The 27,844-nt window shown below is 36.3% G+C and overlaps 1 protein-coding gene across 1 annotated transcript; it reads right to left on the reverse strand.

The window, feature by feature from the left end:
- Nucleotides 1-1,576: 1,576 nt before the first annotated feature.
- LOC129226126 (uncharacterized) lies at nt 1,577-27,464 on the reverse strand. The gene is made up of 4 exons (XM_054860723.1): nt 27,087-27,464; nt 15,922-16,027; nt 4,773-5,019; nt 1,577-2,376 (listed from the first exon to the last, which is right to left on the reverse strand). The coding sequence occupies exons 1-4, from the start codon at nt 27,319-27,321 to the stop codon at nt 1,870-1,872; spliced, it is 1,095 nt and encodes a 364-aa protein (XP_054716698.1). The 5' UTR covers nt 27,322-27,464; the 3' UTR covers nt 1,577-1,869.
- Between the last annotated feature and the right edge of the window lie 380 nt (nt 27,465-27,844).

Raw genomic sequence — 27,844 nt, forward strand, 5'->3', positions numbered from 1 at the left:
AAACAACACAATCTAAAAAAAATTTGGGGAAAAGAACAATTTTCGATCTTTTTCGGTTATTGATTTGTCACTTGGCGTCAGACCTTGAAGATTATTTATCACTTTACTTCCCTCATGTTTGGGCAAAACTATTCTGAAACTACTTGTTTGCCGGTCTCATATGTAATCTTTTTCCATTGAACTTAAACACAAACTAAGTCAGTGAGCGAAATTAATCTGTCAAATAATGAAATTAAGCCATCAAACTGTAAAATAATTAGTCTAGAAAAAAAAAGCAAGCCATTAAATGATATAAATATTTTGAATAAAATACTCACCCAACTAAATAACTCAACTTAAAAAGATCCAGGGAAATATTTACTAATAATAAAGCTGAAAGTCTGTCAGGATCTCTGTGACGCGCATAGCCCCTAGACCGTTCGGCTGATTTTCATGAAATTTTGCCCAAAGTTAGTTTGTAGCATAGGGGTGTGCACCTCGAAGCAATTTTTCGAAAATTCGATGTGGTTCTTTTTCTAATCCAATTTTAAGAACAAAATTCTCATTAAATGGACGAGAAAAAAATGAAATTATCATCACGTGAAACCGCAACCAAGCCAATTGGCGAGAAAATTCACCATACATTATATGTAAATATACAGGCGAACCAAAAAACCTTTTGAATTTTCTATTACGGGCAAAGCCGTGCGGGTACCACTAGTATTAAATAATCCGCTAAATAACAAACAAGGTGGTAAAACTTTTGCCAAGATAAAAAGCTAACAAGTTGCAAGTTAAGTGACATAGTAATGGAAAGGTATCCTTTTTTAAAGAAAGGTAGTCAGGTTAAATATAAATTAAACATAATTATTATGTTTAATTTATATTTAACTTGACTAATCAGACCAAAATGTTAAAAAGCGGTCTTACGGAGATTTTACCCTAAAAATGGACTTTGGTGGGAAAAGAGGACTATTTGGGAGCCCTGTAATAGAATTATTTTTTAAATGAGCTTTTGAATGGCTCTTTTGATCCAATAAAGTTGCAACTATAGCACTTGAAAGCACCATCATCAAAACTGTTTTGCAAATTTCAAAAAATTAATAACGCTATCAACAATTAAAATTAAAAGCTCAAAAATAGGGCACCAAAAGTCATGAAATACAACTTATTCTTGGCAACCTTTCCAAACTTTTTTTTCAGTCATGAAGAAATCGCTCATATCAGGCTGATTTGTTCACAACCAGATGAAGTTGAATTTACATTTCCAGGAAATTTGGAGACAAATCAGGCCAAAAATGCAAACTTAAATTTCAGCAACAGCATAGTTTAAGATTAACACTGATGGCTTGCATATATTTTAAAGAAATGCATATTTTATTGTTATACGTATTGTAGGCATGTTCACTTCTACAGTTGGTGCAAACCTAACCTAGCAGCATTGTGAAGGCTATGTAGATCCTAATCAGCATTACGACGCTGCAAGATTATGTTTGCCTCAACTATAGTCGGAAATGCTTAAAATTAATTTCTAAGACAGTGCATATTAACAAATGATTCATGTACTATAAATGATAAACTGATATTTTTTGTAAATAAAACAAGCATTTTATACAGTGAAACATAAAGCATCAATATTTACAGAGGCACTCTTTTTCATGAACTTGGATAAAAAATATCAAACTAGAACATGAAATAAAAATTAACAAAGCAATGATAAAATGCAAAGCCAAAGTCCTTCCAAAAGAAATGCACCAAAAACAATGTTTGGAAATGCTTCATAAATAATAATGGTTAATGTGTCATCAATTTCAGTTCTCATGACTTCAGTGAAATGAAAAGTTTGGCTGAAATATCTAAGCCAGATAACCGGACAATAAAAACAACTGTTTAAGGTTCCATTGGTAATATGGATGAGCTTTCTGGTCTTACTGGAGTTATTGCAATAATATTGGGAGACTTTCTCAAGTTTTGGACGACAGGCGTTCCATTTTGTATTGTTATATTGAGAGGAGATAAAGCAACAGCTGGTTCAATTATCTCAGCAGGCTGATCATCAGCCATGTGGCATATTATCTTCACATTGCTGGCTTTCAGAGAGCGCAGAGTCTTCATAACCATGTTGTACTCCAGTTGAGATTTTAACAAAGCTTCAGCCTGCACTTCACTCAAAATTTCCTCGTTACACTCCAATACGACATCCAACTCAGGCCCATTGAATTTAAGAGGGGTAAATCTTTGCCTTTGCCTTTGAAATGAACGAGACCCGCCGGACCTCGAAGGGGTGCAGGATGAGAGGTCAGATTCTATTCCACCTAAGTTATGTACAGTGTTATATATCTTCTTAGCAGCAACTTGAGCTGCTCGCCTGGATGGCCTCCTACCAGTGTCAATTTCCTAAAAAATGAAAAGCTTTAAAGATTATACCTTTGTGAGAATATTGAATGTGGGAGAGACAATATACAGAAAGAGTTGAAATCGCTTATAGCAAGCTCTAATTTAACGAGAATCTGGATGTAATGAGAAAATCAAAATTACTTGGTTGGTACACAATGTTAAGTCTACGGGAGCATAACTCGCTTTTAACGAGCAAAAGCCACTTAAAGCAAGCACTATTTTGGGATTCATACAAATTTCTATTAACTTTCAGCTCAGGTTATCCTTTCTTGGAAAAATTCCTTTTACTCTCCAAAGTCAACTGCAAGTTGATGATGAATCAGAAAACCTGAGAACAAGTAATTACTGCACTTTTCTTTAATTGGTGGAGTATAGAAGCATTTGAAAAATATTTGTCGAGTAGTTGCTGCCAACGTTATCACTTCCGAGGTTAGTGTAGCTCTAATTCAAATAAAGCAGATGAAAACAATCATGAAAGCGAGAACGATAATGATAAATATGAAGACTTTCAAGCTGAACCATGCTCAATATAGTCAATGGCTTTTGATGTGCAGAAAAGTTTCGGAACTATTTTGGAAGACCAAGGTGTAAATGAACAGGGGCGTACACAGTTGGGGGGGGGGGGGGAGAGGGGGGGAAATGGACACCTGTGAGCCTGGGCCCGAGCATGAAGGGGGCCTGATATTTTAAAAACTAGGCGAGAAATAGAGGGGTACTAAACATTATGGTGGGGGGCCCCAAAATTTCTGTGCAGGCTCCGGCAAATGATAATGATTTTCAAGCCATGAGCATTTCTCGAAAAACGGTAAAGCAAGAAAGAAGACCAGCTCAAAGCATATTAACTTCTTTGGCACTGTAATGAAATAAAAACCACACAAAGTAAACGTGTTTGAATTTTTACAATTTTTTTCAAACTCATTTTTTACGAGCAATCGGTTATAATATACTCGGCCTGGAAAGAGTAGGGTGCCGATCGATGGAAGAAAAGTGAGGTCAAATCTGCGAGGAAAATCCAGATGATGCTGCATACAGGGAGCAAGCTACGTTTCTCAGACTCGTTTTAAATCAGCGATTACATGCTAATTTCACAGCTTAAAACCTCGGTTTTTTTTATTGAGCGCATTTCATCATGAAAGACAGATTCTCGAATAAGTTCTATATGTGGCTTGGGTGTTTATGTTTCGAAACTACACGAACATTACATGAATTTAGTACACTATAAGCTTTTAAAGCAATTTTTTAAAAAACAATTTATTGAAACTTTAGAACTAGTTTGTTAGTGGTTATTGGTTTTGTGTTTTACTTTATTTCGACAGATATTTCATTACAGCAATTGGTGCAATTTTTCAGGCTTTCTGAAGTAAAAATTGTCAAAAATGGATTTTTGAAGAATTACCTGTCTTTTATTTCCTTATTAAAACTGCTTCTGAATTATTTCAGCTAATTAATTTTCATTTGCTAAAATATGCGGTGTGAATTTGCAAATTCTATTTAAATTAAAAAAATTTGTGAAATTAAAATTCATTTTAGGATTAAAATTTTTTTTTTGAGAAGTTGTTTCAAAAGGATTTTGTCTTGTTATGAGGGTCTCGTTTTTTTTTTTTTTTTTTTTTGGGGGGGGGGGAGGATCGTATGAGAGGGGTTGAGTACCTCTTGCTAAATTTTCTGCATTCTGATCGGTAAATAAATATTCCAGTGTCTGAATGTCACACCCATCACAATGGAATTGCCCTGAACTGGTCTACACAAGTTGCAGGATTTCACTCGTCACATCAAAGGTATTCAATGAGAAAAGTACATCAATTACAGTAAAAGAGCACAAAAAATGTACCAGAGAGATGCTTGTGATTGAACTTGGAGAGGATATTCTGTAACTACTGGACCATATGTTCATCAATAGAATTACTGGAATTCTGGTCAAGCCTTGCTTTAATGGCTGTCCATTAATGATATAAAAGTTATTCGTAACTCAAAATTGATGTCAGAATTGAATGGAACAGATTTTTTTTGCCAAATAATTAAGTTTGTTTCTCTACTGCATGAAATTTTTTTTATTGGTGTGTCAGGACCACTTTTCGTGGAATGGCCCTCAAGAGTGACACCATTTTTGTTCAGTATCTGCAATGATACATATTTTGACAAATATATTTTTTTGAAAAAATAAATGGTTATTAATTTTAAATAAGTGAATTAATTTTAAGCAAAAGAAAAGATAATAGTTTTAACAAAAATCAAAACAACCCATAATTTGCTTTAAAATAAATAAATTTAGTTTAAGAAATACTGTCATACAATGGAAGGAATAAACACACGCACACACACACAAAAAAAAAATTGAATTTTTTGAATGAAATATAAAACAATTTTTAATTTTTAGAACTACAAAATGAGTTTACCATTTCAAGTTGTGGTTCCTCCTTAATCTCTGTTTTAATATCAGGAGGGTCTATTTCGATATTTACAGTAGCATCTCGCTTACTTTCAGCAGCACTTATCTTCTTTATTTCTATTATATCAGGATCACTATCAGAATTGCAAGCAAATTCTTCATCGCTGCCGAACTCGGTTTTCCCATGGCCAAGCCTCAAGACTGGAATGGCATGATATTTTAACTTCTTTTTACCATCAACAAAGTCTTTGGTTCTGAAATGAATTTCACAAACTTTAATAGAATGAATTGGCTCGTTCAGATCGTCTCCAAGTGTATCTATCCATTCATCACGAACATATGCGTCTTTAGGTAAGTTGAAAAAACATAAATCCGGTCGAGTAATGGAACTGTTCATACAATTTGGCACCGAACAAATTTTCATTGTGAATTCCCAGCTGAAATTAACTGGACTATTTACTTTAAAAACTGTCTAGTTTCAGTTTCGAAGACGATAAGATCGAAGATGGTCAACAATCAAGTTGATTGTGCTGCCAAAGATATAGAATTTCGGAAAGTCGACTTACCAGTAACGCTATTCGAACACGACCATGGCGTAATACTGTTAAGGTATGTCTATTCATCCTACGATTTCATGGCAACCCTATAAATAAAGTAAAAGCAAGTTGGCATTCACAAGTGCTTACGGCACTTGAATCTGGCGCATTTGTTTTGACATACACATATACATTGTTTTTCAAGAGCTGTTAAAAAACTTTTCGTTTTTTTTTCTTCTAATTTTAACTGTTCATACAAAGAAAAGGTGGGGTCGGTGTTTTCGGACCGTCTTCCGGAAAATATTTGGATATGGAAACAGAAGCGAAGCCAGAAATTAACTTTTTAACTGGCCCGTCATCGTTGGAAAGGGGGGGGGGAGGGGGCTCATGGCATTAAAGAAAAATATGTTTTTGCATGAAAATGGGTGTTTTTTTTTTGACAAAAAAAATGCGTTGCCCTTTGTCCCTCCTCCCCCTGGCTACAACGTGACACACGAAAATGTGTATTTTAGGCATTATAGGCGACAAAAATAGGCGTTTTGAGTATACCTAGAAAGACTAGCAGCGGTCACTTTGACCGCCATACTTAAAAGATTGGAATTTTTCTCCTTTCGGGATTTTTAGCCATAGAAAGGATTTGTTTCAACATGTCAGAGTTTAATTTAACAATTTAATCGTAATATAGTCTACAAATAAGCCTCAGATATCTTTTATTTTTTTAATTTTATGTGCGATCAAGTGAAATACACATGCTTTACATGATTGGCATTGAGAAAGAGCAAATTTGTACAAAAAAGAGAAACTTTTCTTAGCATGTAATAACTAACAAGTACTATAATCAACCATGCATGTGTTTGGTTTAAAAAATATCTAAATATCACAAGATACTGTACATTACTATCTTTTACAGTATTTCAAAATACTTACCAGGGGAGACACAAAAATAACCGGATTTTTGTTCTAAAATATTTATTTATTAATTTATTCACAAAATTTCTTTAGTCTCCTTCAAAGTGTTCCCTCTTAGATGCAATACACTTGTTAATTCTTTTTTTCCACTGTTAGAAGCTCCTCTGGAACTCTAACTTTGACCATGTCCAGTGCCTGTTATGAATTAGTTTTTATAGCCTCTACATCATCAAAACGCTTCACTTTCAGATTTTTTTTTCATCCTCGGGGACAGAAAAATATCACAGGGGGCTAGGTCTGTCGAATACGGGGGTCGCTGAATGACTTGCCACCCCTGAGAGGCCAAGTTAGCGGTTAATAGTGAAGGCTGTGTGTACGGGAGCCTTATCGTGGTGAAGGAACCGTTCTTTTGATCGCCCGCACGAGATCCAACTCACTATTGTTTCTTCTAAAGTTTTGTCAGTTGTAAAACGACGACTCTCGTTGATTTTTTGGCGGATTTTTTCAACATTTTCATCATTTCGAAACGTTGAAGGGCGCTCAGAGCAAAGCATGATCTTCAACGTTCGTGCTACCACGTTTAAAGTGCCCAAACCACTCGAAAACTTGTGTACGGCTCATAGCATCGTTGTTGAAAGCTTGTTGAAGCATTTGGTAAGCTATTCCGTAGCCGACTTTTCAAGCAGGAAGCAAAATTTCAAGCTTACAGTTTGTTCTTTGAAATCTGCTATAGGGGCATTCCACGGTATTTTCGACATTATGTAGAGTCCGTAACGTTACCTTTTTTTGCCATAACTTTTTAATTTACCGTTTGATTTGCAAATTAATTTAATATTAGCTGGTGTGTTGGTAGGAAAAGATCAAAATAAAATAATATGCTAATCAAACAGTAAATTAAAAAGTTATGGCAAAAAAGGTCACGTTACGGACTCTACATAAATGTCAAAAATACCTTGGAATGCCCCTATAATGAGTTTGCAAGAGGAAAGCAACATCACCTAAGAAAACCAACACTACGATCCAACGTTATCAACTAAACTGACGCCACTTGCACAGCTGGTTTGTGAAGGTCTCTACTTGAGCCATCTAGCTGGAGAACACTCTACTACATCTAAAATTGGCATCGCACCATTAGTCCGGTTACTTTTGGGTCCCCCCTCGTATGTTATCACGTCACCTGTATATTAGCCATTAACAGTTTTCTTTTTTTTTTTGGCAATCAGAAGAAATGCTTGTAGATTTATTTCCGCATAGTTTAATTTCACACTATTTCAATCTTTCTCCTGAGGCAGATACTTATTTATATACAGCAAAATTGATCAATGGAGGGGACTTGGAGGAAAATTGGAGAAATAGGCATTCTGTTTTTGAAATTTTCCCCTTTTTTCGGCATCGGGCCCTTTTCTTTTTTTCTTTCACTGCTTTTAATATTTTGAGCATCAGTTTTTATTAGCGAGGTTTCTTCTGATTCTAACTCTCTTTAGATAAATCTGCAACAGCTTCAGAAATTAATTTTCCTATAACTTTTGCTTGTCGACGGTTCTTCTCGACATCATGAAGATAATTATGTGACTGAGCACTTCATTATCATCGAAAAAAAAAATAAATAAGTGTCAATGCTTCAAGCAAAGCACATGTTTTGGAGCACAAAAGAATTCCAGCAAACATTTTTGGAATTTACCTGTTTATATTTACTTCTTTTTAGACCCAAAGTAATTTCACTGTATCCAGTCACATGCTTTTCAAATTTACCTTTCTCAACTTTGTCCCCTGTGCAGATAGCAGAAAACTGAAACCATGTAACCAGCAGGTGTTTCGCATTTTCCTAACAGTTCAAGGAATTAAACCTGACCAGCAGGTACTACTCAAGCTCAAAAGAACATTACTCACCCTGACAACTAACAATAGTCCATAGTACACACAATTGAAAAAAGAAGAAAACGGATGCATAAAGAAAGGTTCACTTTCAAGCGGTCAAAATGACCGTAGTCAGTCTTTCTAGGTATAAACATTTATAGCGACTATAATAATAATCCTAAAGAAAAAAAAAATACTGTTGTGAGATCTTAATAAATAGTTAGAAAAAGTCAATGAAGGAAAAAGTTTGAAAATTAAACGCAGCAAATATGAGCATTTGAAAATCGTTTGCGGTCGAAATCATTGCGGACCGCTTCCGTCTTTCTAGTGTTAATTAGCTTTTCCGGAAAAATATTTCTTCTAAATTCATCACACATTCTGTTATATAGAGACAGGTTATCTAGTTATTTTTGCACAGGCAGGGCTCCCAACACATTTTAGCCATAGAAAAGGGTAAAAGAGGACCACTTTGAATCAAAAAGGGGACCAAAGAGGACCAGTTAGGATTAAAAAGAGGACCTTGGGAGGACCATTCATAGTTAAACCCAGGGTAACATCAAAAGGCAAATTAGCTGCCTGGCAATAAATACGTGAAGATAATTCGTTAATTAGCCAAAATAATGATTTTTAATGATAAATCCTTATTACCTTCTGTACATCTGAACTTCTTATCCATTGAATTATATTATTCACACAAACATTTGGATGGGGGGGGGGGGGGGAGTGACAAGCAAGCATGTAACTGACCATCTTACAGAGTAACTTTAATTGTAAAATAAATTTTCTACTACTTAACAGGTAAAAACTGGCTAGTTAAAAATAATCACCCAAGTGACTGATCAATCAGTGCATACCTAATAAAGACTTTTTAGATACAGTTATTACAGTAAACACCTTAGCACATAGTAGTTTACAAAAATTTTCACATAACCAGTTTAAAGAGAATTCATTTTGATATAAGGTACCGCAAGACAAGAAGATATAGTTTGGAGGCCAGGAGTTCCCCCTTCCCCTCCACAGCCCTTAGTTTTTACATATTTCCAGCCCAAAATATGGTAAGTTTATATACATATGAGAGTTTATGACCAAACACCAAAGCAGGAGGTAATTTCTGGCTACGCTACTAACTGACTAAGTTCAAAAATATTAGAGGTTTGCCAAATCATTTATTAGTATGCTAAATATCCAAATCATTTCTTCATATGTATGTATTATTTGTTCGGGCACCAAAAAAATATTGTAACTGTCTTCAAGTAGATATAAAAATTAGTGAGAAAGGAATTTTTTTTATATTATTATTGAAGTCACAATACCCAAAAATATACAAATGATGCTTCAAGTGATAAATACACTGAATGTAAATTTGAGCCTGCTTTTACCGAATAACTTAATGTAATAAATAAATGTGTAAGTTTAGATTCATAGAGCTATATTTTCAAATTGAAAATACTCATTATGAGTACTTAAAAAAATAAGAATACAAAGTTTTTTAGTTTTTAAAAATAAAATTAAATAAAGAAATTTGAGGTAGCACATGTCAAAACAGCTTCCAATTTTAAAAAATATTAAAATAATTACAAGATGCAACAGGATTGAAATCTTGCACACGAAAATCAAATTTTCGCAATTCGAAAATCAAGTATGTTCACTGTTGGCATAATTTCCAAAAAAAAAAAAAAAAAATATTCTCTAAAACTAAACATGACTAAAATTGAACATAAAATATGCTAGTCTAGGATAGCATATGTGAAAATAACATTCGATTGCGCAAAATATCAAAATATGTACAAGACGCAAAAAGATTGAAATCTCAAAGACAAGAAGCAATTCCTCGCGAAGTTCGAGTAAGTGCAATGCTGCTTTAGTTCCAAAAATAAGAAAGTTATGCCAAAATAACTTCCGATTGCCAAAAATATCAAAATATTAACAAGATGTAAAAAGATTGTAATCTCAAACACGACAAGCAATTTTCCGAGAAGTGCGAGTAAGTTCAATGTTGCCATGGTTTTGAAAAAAAAGTAGGCTCTTATCTATTAAAATTAAACAAAAAAATAAGCTAATCTATGGTGGAGTGTGTCAAAATAACTTCTGATTGCCAAAAATATCAAAATATTTACAAGATGCAAAGAGATTGAAATCTCAAAACCCAGCAAGCAATTTTCGGCGAAGTCCAAGAAAGTTTGATGTTATCATGGTTCCGAAAAAAAGTTTATTATCTATTGTAATTAAACATAAAATAAGCTAATCTAAGTTAATGAATGTTAAAGTAACTTCTGACTGTCAAAAACATCAAAATATTAACAAGATGCAAAAAGATTGAACTCGCAAAGACAGGAAGTAATTTTTCGCGATGCTACATATCGAACACAAGTTCAGAAAATTGCACTGATGAAAAATTCTTGATTTTTTTCAAGTGCGTACGAACCCGTGAGAAATATCGGTAGTAAAATGCTTTGATTTCACGTCATAACTCTTCCCCCAAACTTCTCCATTTGCTAAATTTCCATGTTACAGCGGTGGGAGGAGGAGTAATGATGTCAATCTGAAGCGAAATAATACCAGAAAGTCAAGTTCAATAGGAAAACGGCATCGCGGCAGCGTGTTCAGGAATAACATAAGTCAGCACACAGTATCTTTTAATGTAATGAAAATTTTTAAAATCTGATTTTTTAGTAAAAACAATACAAAAGCGGACTAAACGGACCAAAATGTTAAAAAGCGGTCTAAAGCGGACTTTACCCTAAAAAACGGACTTTGGTGGGAAAAGCGGACCATTTGGGAGCCCTGCACAGGTTTGTCTCGGCATTTAGTCATACAGTCAAACAAAGTTAGTAATACAGTCAAACTTCCACATATTCGCAACTCCAATAAACTATAAGGTCGCTGCAGCCATTGTCTAATGGCGGATGAAAAAGGTAAAACAAACAAATGCCATTACTTATAACTTGCTTTAAAGCTTAGTGAATGGCAGTAATTTCTCATCATGTTTGTGGGAAGCTTTCTTTACTATTCCTCTGAAATTATATTGGATCATAAACTCTAAAGACTGTAATTTACTCCAAAGGAAACAAACGTGGAACGGAATGTTTTACCTTTTTCGTTAGCATTGTTAATCATCGCAAGGTAGCGTATTTGAGCTCTAGAGTTGCGAATCGAAGTTTTAGTAAATCTCCAAGTTCATTACATAAGAAAATTGTTTCCGTAAATCAAAAACAAATCTCAAAACATCCAAAATTATTTTGGACACAGTGGGACATTTTATTTTTAGACTGTTAACTCCACAAAAATTAAAGTTGGGAGAAAAAGGAAGCTCGGTGATTGTCACTATGAACCTCACAAGTCGGTTGAAGTTAAGGAGTGGACAAACTAATGAAATTGAATTTTAGAACGAAACAACCAAGTCTTTTTCAATTTTATTCTGTGATTTGTGCCATGATACCGAATATCTAAACCTTCCTTTTGTTACTGATAGATGTTCTTCATTCATAAATCTACAAAGTTTCAGTGAAATTCTAAAAATTTCCCAGTTTTTGAAAAATGAAATGCTAGAGGTATTTGAAACATTATGTCCAGTAATTAAAAGTTCACAAAAAATGTTCCTGATGAAGTTTTAAGTCGATTGATTAAATGAAAATAGGCTATTCAGGAAGATTTTCAAATTTCTTTTTTCCTAATTAAAAAATGCCACACTGATTATTGAAACCAGAGTCTAGATTACTGTTTATTTAAAAATAGAAAACAAAATTTTTTTCTTATTTATTCTTTTATTACCTTTCATAAAATGTAGTTTGCAAATAAATTAGAAATGGAGTTTTGAATAAAAAATAGCATTAACTTCAATGCTTTAGGAGTAATTACGAAAAAATTAGGGCACACTTCTATGTGTCGTGTCGAAATTTCTACACATCGAATATTTTTCTGGCAAGTTGCTTTTACAATATACCCGGGATGCCCACCTAGGGAGGCAGACTGTGCCATTGAAATTTTTAGGGGAAGTTGTTTTGAGGTGCATTTTTCACTTATTTTGGGGGGGGGGGGGGCATTTGCTCTTAGGGGGCGGGAACCCTGTATGTAGGAAGCTCCGACTGTATTTAAAAAAAGTAACAAGAAATGGTGAAATTTTGTCTGTGGTAGGCCTATGCTCTGCAGACCCCATTACATTACACCTTCCTACAGCCTTGAAATTGCGTGCAAAATACTTCCGAGTTCTGGGAGTTTACACCTTGTTCAATTTGAATTTCCAATTCAATTTTTTCATAACAAATTTTTTTAAGCTAAAATTTTACGTAAATTCCCTAATAAAGGGATGAAAGATTTCCCACATTCCCACTTAACATTCTATGTACATTGAAAAAGAGATATTTCTTTTCTACACCAATAAAGCTTGTTCCAATTTTCCTAATTTGTTAGACAGGGGTGCCCACCAGAGGGGGGGGGGGGGAGTTGTGTTGAATAGTGTTTTTAACTTGTTTGGGTTCTCTTGCTCGGATGGGTGGGGGAGGGGGGTGCACTCCTGAGTTAGAACAGCAGATGTAAGGGTTTCTATTTTGGTGAAAACTCCTAGGCTGAACTGAATTCAAGCTTTTCGCTGAAGAGCAAAATATATAACTGGAGACCACGAATTCATAAAATTTTAAATAAGGTAAATACTGAAAAATCCTTTATGGGTAATTTATTGCTTTGAAGAAAAAATACATCAATTTTAGTTATCTTCCATGGTATTTGCGGAGAAGCGTGGGAATAAGGGGCTCTCCTCCAGAAGATTTCAAAATTAAAGCCAAAAAAATGCAAATTTAAGCTCTTTTTGATCTTGTGAGCAAAAGGTGTACTCTATAAGTGTACTATAGAATAACAGTACTTATAGATTGTTCAAGTGTCTTAAAGTTGGCATCAAGAAATGATATAAATGATGGAGCAAAATTTTAGAAATAAATACAGTTGAACTTCCATATATTGAACTTCCACATATCAAAATTTTCTATATATCGAAATCCCAGCAAACTTCTATGTTCATTACATACAAAAATTGTTTCTATATATCGAAAAAAATTTCACGACATTCGTAGATTTTTTTTTCCTGTTTGTCTCATGAAAAATGAAGGTTACGGGAGAAAATTATGTTCACTAAAGGTTGCTACGAAACTCATAAGGAATCTGGGGTTGAGGGGTGTGTAGAAGGGTCGTTGTTCCATTCTGGAGCTCTTCAATTTCCTCAAGTTTATTTCAAGTCTTAGTTGTAACCAGTAGCACTGTAGTTTCAAGCTATCCCATTTGTCTGTTGATTATCGTTCCTAGTTTTTTTTAGTTTCAGTAAAAATCATTCAAGTTAAGTAGATTAATTTTTTACTTCTCTATCGATTACATTGTCAAAATGAAAATCCCTAATGTTGCAGATCAAGTTGAATTGCCGAAGAATGAAGATGTATGAAGGAGCAAAAATATGTAATTTCTGTTAATTTTTTAATTATTAATTTTCATTTAATCTGATGCTCGCATAAATTATAATATACATAAAATTTTATACACGAAAATTAGCTTTAATTTTAATCTTTTAGGAGATTTTTATGATAAAATAAGATTGTTTCCATATATCGAAATTTCTATATATCGAATTTTTTTCCGGAAATTTGCTACTTTTATATATGGAGGTCCGACTGTAGTTTTGTTTCAAAGAGAAAGATCTAATTTCTCCTCCAATTAAAACCTAAATTTTTTTTTAAAGTAAAACTCATGTGTTAAATTTTGATATTTTTTCAAAATGGTATTTTTTTTGTTCTTCTTAAAAAGTGTTCCTACACTCACAAAGTTTTGGGAGAGACCATGGCCTGCATGGCGCCCCTCTATATCCACCCCTGCATTGAAGGTTTAAAAAAAAATTTGGAACCTAACCCCTAAATTAACATTAATGTTTGGTCTGAATTTACGCAATTTTGATTTATGCAGCATTTTCGTGGAATGTAATCCTCACTTAAAACAAGGGTTTCTGTACTTTAATTCTTAGAGAAAATGGAAAAACTTCAGACGTTTCACAAAATTATGAATATCTGATAATTTTCCAATGCGTATGAATGATTTTGCTGTCAAGATGGGTATAAAAACTGGTTGGTTAAAAAAAAAAAATCCTTAAAAATAGTTGAGAATAAATTGACTTGTAGATAAATGGATATCTCTTAATATTTTCTCATGTTTGAATTATTGATATGCCAATTTATTATTTTAAACCATTTCATTGGGACATTTTTAATTTTGAAACTGATAAGGTCATATGAGGCAGTGAGAAGCAAATGGATGTAAGTGGCAAAATTAAAAATATGGAAACAACCAGTACAAAATAGGGGAACCTCTCCCCTCAGGGGAGGAGATAGGGGAGTCCCCTATCTTAAGGGCAAGAGAAAATACTAGTAGCCCTTGAAGGTGCTGTTGTACAGCGTGATTTAGAATAAAAAGTCGACAAAAGTCTACCTAGGACGTTATTTTTAAATGCGTTTTACTGAAAACTATCAAGTGTCCACTTACATCACTTTGCTTCTCACTGCTTCATATCGTCCAATAAAATTTGTCTCCTAAAAGTAGTTAACAAGGGACTACATTTCAAAAGCAGCTTGTAGCAGCTACATTTGTAATAAAGTTGTTGTAGTTAACTATTTTTGTAATAATATTGTTGAAGTTAATTGTAGATCACAACAAAAAAAGTAGTTTTCCGACCACTGTTTTAAACTTGATTCAATAAGTTATGAAAAATTTTGTAACTAATGTCATCTGCTAAATATATATGTTTTAAATGCCAAAAAACTTCTTTTAACTGGAAGATTTGCACTCATGGACCGCTTAGGTTAGGCAGTGCAATTATAACATAGAAGATACTGTCCATTTCAGGAATCCGCTTTAATCGAGTTATATCCTTTTAAAATTTTTTTCAAGGAATTAAATCTAAAGTGATATATCAGTGAGTAAATATAGATTGTACTTAAAATCCTGAAAAATTATACTTTAAAGTTATTTATGAATTGTAAGCAACATACTATACTAGGTGTAGAGCAGAAGTATAAAACCGGAATTTCCCTTTAGATGGTGCTGGCGAAGATTTTCAATACACGACAACCCAGTTCCAAACACTGGTATATTTATCTATCATCTTAAATATGTTGAGTTATGTGCCTGTAAACAACAATTTGTGGGCAGCATTAGTTTGTTGAAGCTTACGGTGAACATGTTCCATCACAAGATAAGCGTGAACAATGGTTTCCTAGACTTAAATGTGGTGAATTTGGCAGGAGAATATTCTGTGCTTGGTGAGAAAAGAGGAGTGGTGGTATGTTATGGGCCGTTAAAACCTGAGGAAAGTCGATGCTAAATGTTACCAGAACAATATACAAATTTGAACCATTCAGTGCTTGAAAAAGTATCAGAATGCTGAAAGAGACTGCATAAATTCAATTTTCTCTATGTCCAACCATTACGACAAAACAGGGTTGCGACAAACTGGAAACACTCAGCTGATAAGTTCTATCCCATGTGGCTTACTCACCAGAATTCACGCTTTTCGATCACCTCTTTTTTGCATTGATGGGTTATGCACTTGCTGAGCAGCACATCGGTTCACACAAAGATGTGAAAGAAATGCTCAGTAAACGGTTAGGATGACTTTTACTAGCGTTGTATTCACAGGTTGTCCAAAAGGTGGAGGAAATGTATAACAAGCCATGAAGCACATCTTGAATAAAACACTTTTCATCCTTTTCAAGCAACTGAGAACAGACGAGAATTTTTTACAAAAAATTCCGGTTTCATACTTCTACACCTGGATATATTCTTGTCCTCACATTATAAATTAGTAACTATTAAGCATGTTACCTGTTAGTCTCAGGGTGACTTTTAGGTAGATCTATGGTACAAGGTTCTGGTATGTTCTGGCTTGGCAATGCAATTTTTTTCAACCTCGGTTTTATCGTTTTTACACCTATATATTAAAAGTAACGTATTATAATAAAATCTATAAAAATATATATTCAGAATATAGAAAGTTATGGATCTGATCATCCACTGTAGGTAGACAGTTTTAATTTTCCTGCTATGGTGCTTAGCAGGGTCCAACAGAAAATTGAAAAAATGTATTTGAAATACAGTAAAGCATCATTTATGCGTTGTTTCAAGGAACTGGAGTTAAACGACATATAAATGAAATGACATATAATTGAAAGGTAACTTTCATTTTGCAAGTTTAATACCGGTAATGCAATTTAAAATTTTAAGCTTATGATAGATTTTTGTACAGCTAGCAAAAATTATTCAATAATAGTTCATTTTAAAAAACAATTAAATTTCCAAGCAAAATAGTTCTAAAAGTGAAATAAATCACTTTTACTGTTCATCTAGAATACTTAATTTTCAATGTATATTTCCAATACTGAAATAACTACCTATATTATGTGGCTATCGCTATATATACATACAAACAGATCTTTAGCTACAAACCTTTTATCATTGCCGGAAGTGCTGATTGCTTTTACAAATTGAATTTCGCTTGCGTTTCGCAGGGTTGCCGAGAGCCAAGGCGGGGTCTTTGTCAGTTTGTTTGCCAATAAAACATATCAAATTTATACGTCTCCTATTCCGTGCTGGGTCCCTAGCTTCTAACTAGGCTGACATGGTCTCTTATCAACCATGGTATTTTGAGAAACAAAGTAAGCTTTAAGTTTATCAGTACAGATTATTGCGTCTTTTAAAGAAAGTGGTGTCACTTTGTCCAGACACCACTGATATGTTAAATTGTTAATATGTTAAATCACTGAAAATTTACGTTACAATGCTTTTCTTCTATTAACATTTTTTTATGTTCAGTTACCCACATAAAAATACGAACTTTGATAATGCAGGAAGCTGCATGGATTTTAATGTATCTGCAGACAGGCCTGACGAGAGACCATGTTAGCCTAGTTGGAAACGAGGGACCAGGGCCGACACTGATATGTTAAGTATGTTCTGATATGTTAAACAGAAAAATAGTGAAGCAGAAAATTTTCTACTTTTGGGAAGAGAAAAACGACTTAGAACTAATACAAACGATGTACTCTTATATTAAAAGGAACATGAATGAATCGGGACTTTATGAAACCAACTTATAAATGTAAACAATGTATAATAGAGGGGAGACATATTCAATGCATTACTGAAAATTTACATTACAATGCTTTTCTTCTCTTAACATTTTTTTTTATGTTCAGTTACCCACATAATAATACAAACTTTGATAATGCAGGAAGCTGCATGGATTTAAATATATCTGCAGACAGGCCTGACGAGAGAACATGTTAGCCTAGTTGGAAACTAGGGACCCGGACCTTGGTGGAGCCTGGTGACAATGACGCAAAAAAAAGAAATAACGAAAAGGAATGAAAGCAAAAAGAAAAGAAAGGAAGGAAGAAAAAGTGGGAAAAAACTCGGAATAAGAGAAAATGTAAAGATTAAGTAAAATTTACTATTTTGGTATTTACTGTTTTGGCACTTAAAACAGAGTTCATTGCTTTCTAGTCAGCAGTTTTGATTTTATCTCCCCCCCCCCCATTTTTTTCTCCTCTTTTCCCTATTTTTTCTTCTTTTTTTTTTGGGGGGGGGGGGGGCAGGAGAGGCCCGGCGGACATAACTGACAAGGGGCCTTGGCTCTCTGCGGCCCTGTGTGCAGATCAAGAATTGCTACTTTTCTCACTAAAACTTTTGAATATAGGACAGAATTATATCAATCTAGTTTAATAATCTTTACATTTAGTGTGTGTCACTATCAACACATACACACATAAGCATGAAATGCCATGCAATAAACTAAAAAAAAAAAAACTTTTATGTTCAAAAATTCCCAATTTTTAAAAAATAAAAATAAAATAAAAACCATATATTACTGACAAAAAGATTAACAATTTACAAAAATGATGATTTAACTAATTTGGATAATCTTTGGTGTTTTCAACGAGAAAAACTACCTGCAGTTATAAACTAGTGAAGCACCGTTTATACGTTTTTGAAGGGACTGTATGAAAAAAGCGTACAAACGAAACAATGTATAATAGATATAGGTTAATGTGTATTAGACTTTGCAGGGACCAATATTGAAAACATATAATTGATAAAAACGTATAAAAGAGAAACGTATAAACGGTGCTTCACTGTATTTATTGTTTATTAGTCAGATTTTTTTTAATAGACGTTTTATTTATATCTCTGTCAAGAAGAGAGAAAAAATAATTATACTTATATTCTTTAATAGTTAATACTTTGTTTCCTAAGAAAGCAGTACTATTAAAAATTATATCACATTTGTTTGCAAAGAAAAAACATGGGGAAAAATCTATATTTTCACCGCTGCTTAAAAACTTTCAGGAATTTAACATCTCTATGCTTACGGAAGAATTTCAAAAGCTGTAAAGTACTGTTACAAATTCTGTAAATAGTAATTATTGTAGGAACATAACCTGTAAATAGTTTCCCGTAATGAATATACAACCCCTTTTTCATATGGCTAAAGTATACGACCCCTATTTCCTTTTTGTTCATTGATAAAATTTGATAATGGTCTACTACTTTACAGAAGCGTGTGGAATATTTGAGAAATTTCTTTTCGGTGTATTTAAGCCGTTAGCGATGGATAAACAGTTTAGTTTCGATTGATATTTCGAACTGAGAAGATTTTTGCTCTGTTTATAGCGAGGCATTTCGCTGTGTTGTTTTCGTATTTGGAAGTAAATACGTGTGTAAACGTTGAGTTTACGGTGTTGTGTGATAATTGCTTAATTGCTGATGAATAATTTAGCAGTTGTTGAAGATCTTTCCTGTACATAGTGTAAATAAATTTCCTGTGTTTTTATCAAGAACTGTGTCTTCATTTCAAGAAAGTGGAAGTCACACCGAATCCGTTACAATTTGGCGCCCAACGTGGGGCTTCTTCTGGACTTTCTTGGAGTAAGTGTGACTTTGGACATTTTTTCATAAAGACTGTTTGAATTTATAGACTTTGTTTTTATGGTGATTACTCGCGCAATGGATGACCAATTAAAGCAACTTCTGGAAGCAATTAATGCTGTGAAAAGCGACTTGACTGAATAAAAAATGATATGGCGGCTAATCAAGAACAATTAAAAAGTGATTTGACTGCAAGTTTACTGCAAATCAAGAACAATTAAAAAATGACATTGCGGCTAATCAAGAACAATTGAAAAGTGATTTAATGGTACTGAGAAATGATTTAGCTTCTAACCAAGAGGAAATTAAAAACGACCTTACTTCGGTAAAGACTGTGATGGAAAATAAATTTAATGAGATAGAGCATCGAGTTGATGCTATTGAAGAAAAATTTGATACCGTTGAAAGCCGATTCAATGCTGTAGAAAATAAATTTGAAGAAGAAGATAGAAGATTTCATCTACTTAAAGAAGAGATCTTTAAGGACGTGGAAAGAAGATTGGCGACCGCGGAAAGCAGCTCTGTACAGTTTGGCGCTCCCACATCGGTTGCGCGACCGTCCATTAAACTTGCCACATTTGATGGGAAAACTTCGTGGCAGGTTTACAAAACTCAATTCATGATAGTGGCGGAAGCGAACGGATGGGACTCTGCTACCAAGGCCTGTCATCTTGCAGCATCCCTGAGAGGTGACGCAGCGGACATTCTCCAGACCCTTCCGGACAGCCAGCGCCTGGATTTCGCCGCCCTTGCAGCTGCGTTGGAGCTTCGCTTCGGTGAGAAGTGCCAGAAAGATTTCAGCCGACTCCAGTTGAAGTCCCGTTTCCAGAAAACTGGGGAAACCCTGCAAGAGCTTGCGGCAGACATCGAGAGACTGTCTCATCTTGCTTTTTACAACTGCCCTGCGGATGTTCGAGACAACCTGGCACTCAACTACTACATCGACGGGGTTCGAGATCCGGAAATCCAGAAAGCTCTACGGATGGCGGATGTCAAAGACCTGAATTCTGCCGTTGTGTATGCGATGAGATACGAGGCCGCCCAAGAAGCAACCCGTGTGGATCGCCATCTAATCCGGACTCAGGAAGCTGATGAGTCTGATTCCAGGTCGTCCCACCTCGCTGAACTTGAGAGACAACTCGGTGACTTGACAAGACATTTGAGCAGCATAACAGCCCAAAAGAAACAAGAGCAGAAGTGCTGGAAATGCGGTAGTGAAGGACACCTGCGAAGGAGTTGTCTGGCTCGCCAAGCTACGCGAGGGAAGGAAATCACCACCACTAAAGCTCCTCTTCTAGTAGTGGCAGTGATGGACTTTTCATTTACGCACATGTAAATGGGAACCCCTGCAGACTGATTGTTGACACTGGAGCCAATGTGACAATCATTAGGACAGATGTGGCTCGTGAATTTGGATTGAAACTGCTGTGGACATCGCCACGCGTAAGTCTCCAGACTGTGACAGGTGACAAAATTGAGATTGACGGTAAAGTGGACTTGGAAATAGTGTTTGGGAATGCCACCTACCATCATACAGATCGTCGCTAATATCACGGACCCCTTCATTCTCGGATTGGACTTTTTGAAGAAATATGACTTCACTCTCGACTTCAAGACTAATGAGCTGCACTTGATGAGAGAAGACATAGCCGTTTTCCCTGCAGAGAGTGATGTAAAATCCGCTCATCAAATAATAGCTCAAACAGATTTATCGATTCCCTCAAGGTCAGAATCATTAATACCTGGCTCCCTTGAAGAAAGCAATAGTTTTCGATTTGGACTCATTGAATACCCCAACCTAAACAATAACCTAAAAGGAGTGCTGGTAGCATCTACGCTTGTGGACCTTTCTAAGGATGTAATTCCTGTGAGAGTCGCCAACGTGAGTGAAAGGTCAAGGAATATCCGAAAAGGTGAAGTGTTGGCAACTTGTACTCCAGTAAACTGCATCATTAGAAGAATCAATTCCCCCGAGACTGTGTCTTCTGAGTCCTTGACATCGAAGTTAATTGGGAGTGTTCCATTATCGAAAGATCAAAGAACTGCTGCGGAACAATTGGTGGAGGACTTCAAGCATCTGTTTTCATCTACATCGGAGGATGTGGGCAGGACGAATTTAACGCAGCATAGGATCTACACTGGAGAACACCTCCCTATTAAACAGCATCCAAGACGACTACCGTTCGCCAAGAAGGAAGAGGTTGAGACCCTCCTGAAAGAGATGCGGGAGAATGATGTCATCGAACCCTCGTCCAGTCCTTGGGCCTCTCCCATCGTCTTGGTCCGAAAGAAAGATGGCTCCACCAGATTTTGTGTCGATTACCGGCGGCTGAATGAAATCACCAAGAAAGACAGTTACCCTCTTCCACGGATAGACGACACCTTGGACACTCTTTCCGGACACAAGTGGTTTTCGACCCTGGATTTGAAGAGCGGCTATTGGCAGGTTGAGATACACCCTGATGACCGAGAGAAGACAGCGTTTACAACTGGACAAGGCTTATGGCAGTTTAAAGTGATGCCCTTCGGCCTCTGCAATGCACCAGCTACGTTCGAGCGTCTTATGGAGACAGTGTTAAGAGGACTTTCCTACGAATCCTGTCTGGTCTTTTTAGACGATATCATCATCGTGGGACGCAGTTTCGAAGAACATCTGGCAAATCTTAGGAAGGAGCTGCAAAAGCTTAAGGAAGCCAATCTGAAGTTAAGCCCGTCCAAATGTAATTTGTTCCGCCGGGAAGTGAACTACCTTGGTCACATCATCTCTTCTGAAGGTGTACAAACCGATCCAGAAAAGGTATCCGCGGTCAAGAGTTGGAGTCGTCCCGAAAACATCCATCAGCTGCGAAGTTTCCTGGGGCTCTGCACGTACTACAGGAAGTTTGTGAAGGGTTTTTCCAACATTGCACGACCTTTGCATAAGCTGACGGAGAGCAAGCAAAAGTTTGAATGGTCCAAAGAATGCGAAGATGCATTTCTACGACTGAAGAAGGCTTTAACATCAACGCCTATCCTCAGCCTGAAAAATCCTTCATTCTAGACACTGATGCGAGCAACGAGGGCATCGGAGCTGTTTTATCCCAAGAAATTGACGGAAATGAACATGTCATCGCTTACTGGAGCAAATGCTTATCAAAGTCGGAGCGGAATTACTGCGTCACCAGAAAGGAGTTACTGGCCATAGTGAAAGCTGTAGAACACTTCCATCATTACCTTTACGGCCGAAAATTTCTGCTTCGGACAGATCATGCCTCATTAACTTGGCTTTTGAACTTCAAAAATCCGGAAGGTCAGATAGCCAGATGGATACAGCGGCTCCAGGAATATGACATGGAGATCAAGCATCGAAAAGGGTTATCTCACGGTAATGCTGACGCTTTATCAATGACACCCTGTCCTGAGAACTGCCACTATTGTTCCCGAATCGAGAAACAGTATGGAACGACTAGCCCTACCGCCTATCAGGTGACAGTGACTCCAATATCATCAGAACCTGATCCATGGAGTGACGACCAAGTTCGAAAAGATCAACTTGAAGACCCCGACATAAAACCAATTTTGGAGTTCATGTAAAGTGACAGTCGGCGACCTAGCTGGCAGGACGTTTCCATCTTCAGTCCTGCAACAAAAAGATACTGGGCTTTATGGAACTCGCTCCATTTACGGAACGGCGTGTTACACCGAAAATGGGAATCTGACGACGGCAAAACATCTAGGTGGCAGTTACTACTTCCCCGATCAAGGATTTCAGATGTTCTGAAAGAAATACATAGTAGTGCGACTGGAGGACATTTTGGTGTGTTGAAAACCCTCCATAAAGTTCGGGAACGCTTCTTCTGGAGCAAGGCGAAGGATGACGTGGAGAAGTGGGCGCCATTCTTGTGACGCCTGTGCTGCTCGTAAAGGACCGAAGAAAAGAAGCAGAGGGAAACTACATCTGTACAACGTTGGAGCTCCTTTCGAACGAATTGGGATCGACATCCTGGGTCCTCTACCAAGAACTGCTGATGGGAACAAATACATTCTTGTTTCCACGACTACTTCACCAAATGGCCGGAAGCATATCCCATTCCAGATCAAGAGGCTACCACCGTAGCAGAGACTCTAGTCCAACATTGGATCTCGAGATACGGAACACCTTTGCAGATTCATTCCGATCAAGGGAGGAATTTCATCTCTGCTGTGTTTAAGGGCCTTTGTCAAATTCTCGGAATTGAGAAAACTAGGACAACACCACTACACCCACAATCGGACGGCATGGTGGAGAGATTTAACCGCACAATCCTGAATAATCTCTCACTTATGGTATCCAGAAATCAACAGGATTGGGACAAGAAGCTACCTTTGTTCCTGCTGGCCTACCGCAGTGCTGTCCACGAGACTACCGGATTTGCCCCATCTCAGATGCTCTTCGGACGAGAGCTTCGGCTACCTTGTGATCTCGTCTTCGGTCGTCCTCCAGATGCGCCTGCATCGCCTCAGGAGTACATCCAGGATCTCCAGGCCCGGTTAGAAGACGTTCATAACTTCGCACGAGAGCGAATCAACATCGCGGCGGAGAAGATGAAGACCCGATACGACACAAGGTCTACTGGACATGAATTCAACGAAGGCGACAAGGTTTGGTTATGGAATCCCATCCGACGGAGAGGTCTGTCACCCAAATTGCAGTCGCATTGGGATGGACCCTACAAAGTCCTTAACCGACTAAATGACGTCGTAGTGAGGATCCAAAAATCACCTAATGCAAAACCTAGGGTTGTACATTATGATCGGTTAGCCCCATACTATGGCCATAGTTCATGAGTATTACGTAAACAACCATGGTTGATAACATAAAAGTTGTAGATAATTTTTTTTGCTTTTAATGTTTAGTAATATTTCTTGTTATTATTGTGTTTCCTATGTATCTGTTAGTTATTAATTAATGTGAATATTTGTAAACTTTTGATAGAAGTTCGACACCCTTTCTGGGGATTGTACTGCCCGGGACGTGCAGTCCTTAGGAGGGGGGCAATGTTACAAATTCTGTAAATAGTAATTATTGTAGGAACGTAACCTGTAAATAGTTTTCCGTAATGAATATACAACCCCTTTTTCATATGGCTAAAGTATACGACCCCTATTTCCTTTTTGTTCATTGATAAAATTTGATAACGGTCTACTACTTTACAGAAGCGTGTGGAATATTTGAGAAATTTCTTTTCGGTGCATTTAAGCCGTTAGCGATGGATAAACAGTTTAGTTTCGATTGATATTTCGAACTGACAAGATTTTTGCTCTGTTTATAGCGAGGCATTTCGCTGTGTTGTTTTCGTATTTGGAAGTAAATACGTGTGTAAACGTTGAGTTTACGGTGTTGTGTGATAATTGCTTAATTGCTGATGAATAATTTAGCAGTTGTTGAAGATCTTTCCTGTACATAGTGTAAATAAATTTCCTGTGTTTTTATCAAGAACTGTGTCTTCATTTCAAGAAAGTGGAAGTCACACCGAATCCGTTACAGTACTTTTTGGTACAAAAACTTCGAAAAAAATTATAAATAAAATTTGAAATAATAGAGAAAAACAAATATTTTAGATATTTTCAAAATAGTACGATATAAAATTATTTACATTTGATTAACAAAATAGATAATTATACAAACACAAAAGTAAGGACCAGCAACAGGCTCTGGGCTGGGCTCAGCTAGGCTGGTCCTTATCAGTTTATTAGTCCCCAATAAAGATCAATTGCCTCTTAAAGCTACTGACTCCCTTACTCATTAAAGCCTCTTCCGGTAAGCTGTTCTAAGTGCCCACAACCTTACTAAAGTAATAATTTTTCTTAATTTCCAGATTAGCCCAAGATTTGAATAGCTTATCCAATGATATCTCGTCCTGCTTTCCGTGCAAAAATGTAACCCATTAACATCTTATTGATAAATTTAAACAACATATCCCCTCTGACTCTTCTTTCCTTCAGGCTGTAATACATATTAAGACTAAGGGTTGCCCACCTATGGGGGGGTCATGGTGCAGACTGCATTGAAATTTGGAAGAGGGGATCTTCACGATATTTAGTGGGGGGGGGGGGGGCTTTGCTTTTATGGGAGGGGAGACACCACTGTAAGACTTTTTGGCATCATAATCTAAATCCAAAAGTCCCTTACTAGCCCAGTAGCCTTTTGAATCCTTTATAATAAAGAAATGTTGCTCTTAAGATAAGGAGACCAAATCTGAACAACATAATCCAAATGAGGTCTCACCAAATCTCTGCCGCCTGCCTTGTCTAGTGGTTGGAGAAGTCCGACTGTAACAGGAGAGTCCGGGCTTGAATCCCGGCTCGGGCATAGACGTACTTTCTCTCTCCTGTCTTTGTCCTTTCTATGTGTGAATGTGTTGTTGTGAATGGTTGCTGTGAATGGTTGCCTACCCTACAAATGGGTTCTTATGGCATGTGTGTACTGTAGAAGTCGGACTTCACACTAGATTACGGTACAGTTGAAAAAAATGAAGCAGCAAACCCCAAATTGCCAGCCTAGCTGGCAGTGGCACACGACAACAACAACAACCAAACTTCTAAATAAAGGCAGAAGAACCTTACTGGATTTGTTTTAAATAAACCCACTGATAAACCAAGTATTTTGTTGGCTGTGTTAAATAAATAACGAAAACGTTAACCATCCGAAGAGAGGCAGACTTGAACCCAAAGCTGCTAGTTCTTAAACCTTACGCTCTACCGACTGAGCTCCTCGGGCTCCAGAATGGTTGCGACAATAAATATAAATACCGGAAGGGTTGCTTTCCGAAGTGGAACTTGAATCCAGGATTGTTGCTTCTAGAGCCTTACTCCTTACCGACTGAGCTGTTTTGGCTCCAAATCAAATCATGATCAAAATAAAAGTGAAATTAACATCTTTACATTTTCACACTTGGAGTGGGATAAAATCTCATTTTCTATATTCTCCAAGAAGTTTTAAAGAACGAGGAAGAAATACCATGTTCTTTGGGGATTACCTGTATACTGTATGCAATTGAATCCATGTATTAGCAGAGCCACTGGAGATTTACACTTATCACACCCAACAACAAAAACAATACAACTAAAAAAACAGCATTGGAGAAAATCTAGGTTTTACAATCCCAACAACATGCGTAAAACATTTATCATGTTTTATTTCCTGGTTAGTTTTTTCAATGATGTTTACTCGTTTTTCAAGATCATTAAATGGGCTAACCTCAAAATTAAAAACCAAAATTTGTCTCTTGTGAGAAAAAAAAAAGAAAAAAAGAGAAAACAAAAATTAGTTTAAAAAAATCAAAATCAGAAAACTGAATTTTTTTTTGAGAATAGCATCTATCTATATTGTCTGGGTCTGGTTCACAGAAATAAAAACTTAATCTTCATTTCGAAATCAATGAGCTCTTCTCATGTGCTTCATAAGAATTGAAATAAAATTCCTAATTGGTAATGGAGCCTAGATTAGCCAATGGTCCCAATTTTTGAGGACATACTAGGGCCTGATATGAGGTATGGCACATACCCGAAATTGTTTCGAGGCCATTTAATCAATTTTGATTAAAAATTCAACTTAATTATATATATATATATATATATATAAACTTTAGGGGTACCGCTCCTCCTTCCTTGCCACTTTTTGATGCACCAGCCCCCTCGTACTGAATTTGGACCTTAAATCAATAATAAGTATATTTTTTCTAAATTTTTGAGTCGTCACTTTTGTTGCAGGGATGCAAATTTATATAGTGCATTCAAGGGGGGATCCAGCTTCTGGTTTTGGAGAGGTCATTACCTCAAGGTTAATTCAAGTGCTACATTTGGACATAAATAGGGTATTTTTTGTGAAACACACATCACCAAAACACAGCTTAAGCTACATTTGGTCTCTCAAGGGAAGGGGTTCATGACCTCTCCCCACCCCTCTCTGGATCCGAGCCTGAATGCACTCAAGTTGATAAGTTCATCCTTTCAACAACCTGAATGCAGAAATTTATTTGCAATCACTGAATTCTTATTTTTTACTTAAGTTACCAAAAAAAAAAAAAAAAAAAGTGCATACTTACCAGGTAAAATATAATCACTCTTCAAAAAATGTTTTGAACAAACGAGCATATACTTTTGCACAGTTTTGTCAATTCGAAGTATCTTGATCCACATATTCCGTCTACTCACGCTTTCTCCATTTACAAGAACCGTCTCATTTTCGTTAGGGAAACCATGGAAACTAATTTTTGGATCACGAGAAGCTCTTGAATGGCACTTGGATACACAGCAATTTCTGTTGCTGATTTTAGACATGATGAATAATGAAACACGTTTAGTACGAAAAAATTACATTACTAACAAATTGCCTGAGACTGGTGTTACACCAAAGGAGGAATAGGGGAAGAAAATGAAGACGTATTACCTCTTTGGCTACTTTCTTAAATCACCGCAAGGTAGCGTACTCATGCTCTAGAAATGAAATTAACCACAAGTTTTATGACTAAAAAGAGCGATAGAGACTGCCAACATAGAGACACGTACTTCCATAATACCGCCAAATGATATTGGCCAATCAATGAAATGGACGAAGAGGGAATAAAGTAGGAAACTCCTGAATGAAGGACATAAATTTTTTTGAAAACCTTATTGGCAACACTTATAAAATAGTAAACAGGACCATGGCCTCGGCCGTTTTTAGTGGAGATTTGGCTTTATGTTTACGTTTCTACATTTAACAATGTGTATTGACAGCTTTAGGGATTTTTCAGATTTTCTCACGGACTATTACTGCTAATCATATGACATACGACAGTTTAAATATCAAGAAATGCTTGTG

This window comes from Uloborus diversus, chromosome 7 (genome assembly GCF_026930045.1).
Source record: "Uloborus diversus isolate 005 chromosome 7, Udiv.v.3.1, whole genome shotgun sequence".
In the NCBI taxonomy this organism is placed as follows: domain Eukaryota; kingdom Metazoa; phylum Arthropoda; class Arachnida; order Araneae; family Uloboridae; genus Uloborus; species Uloborus diversus.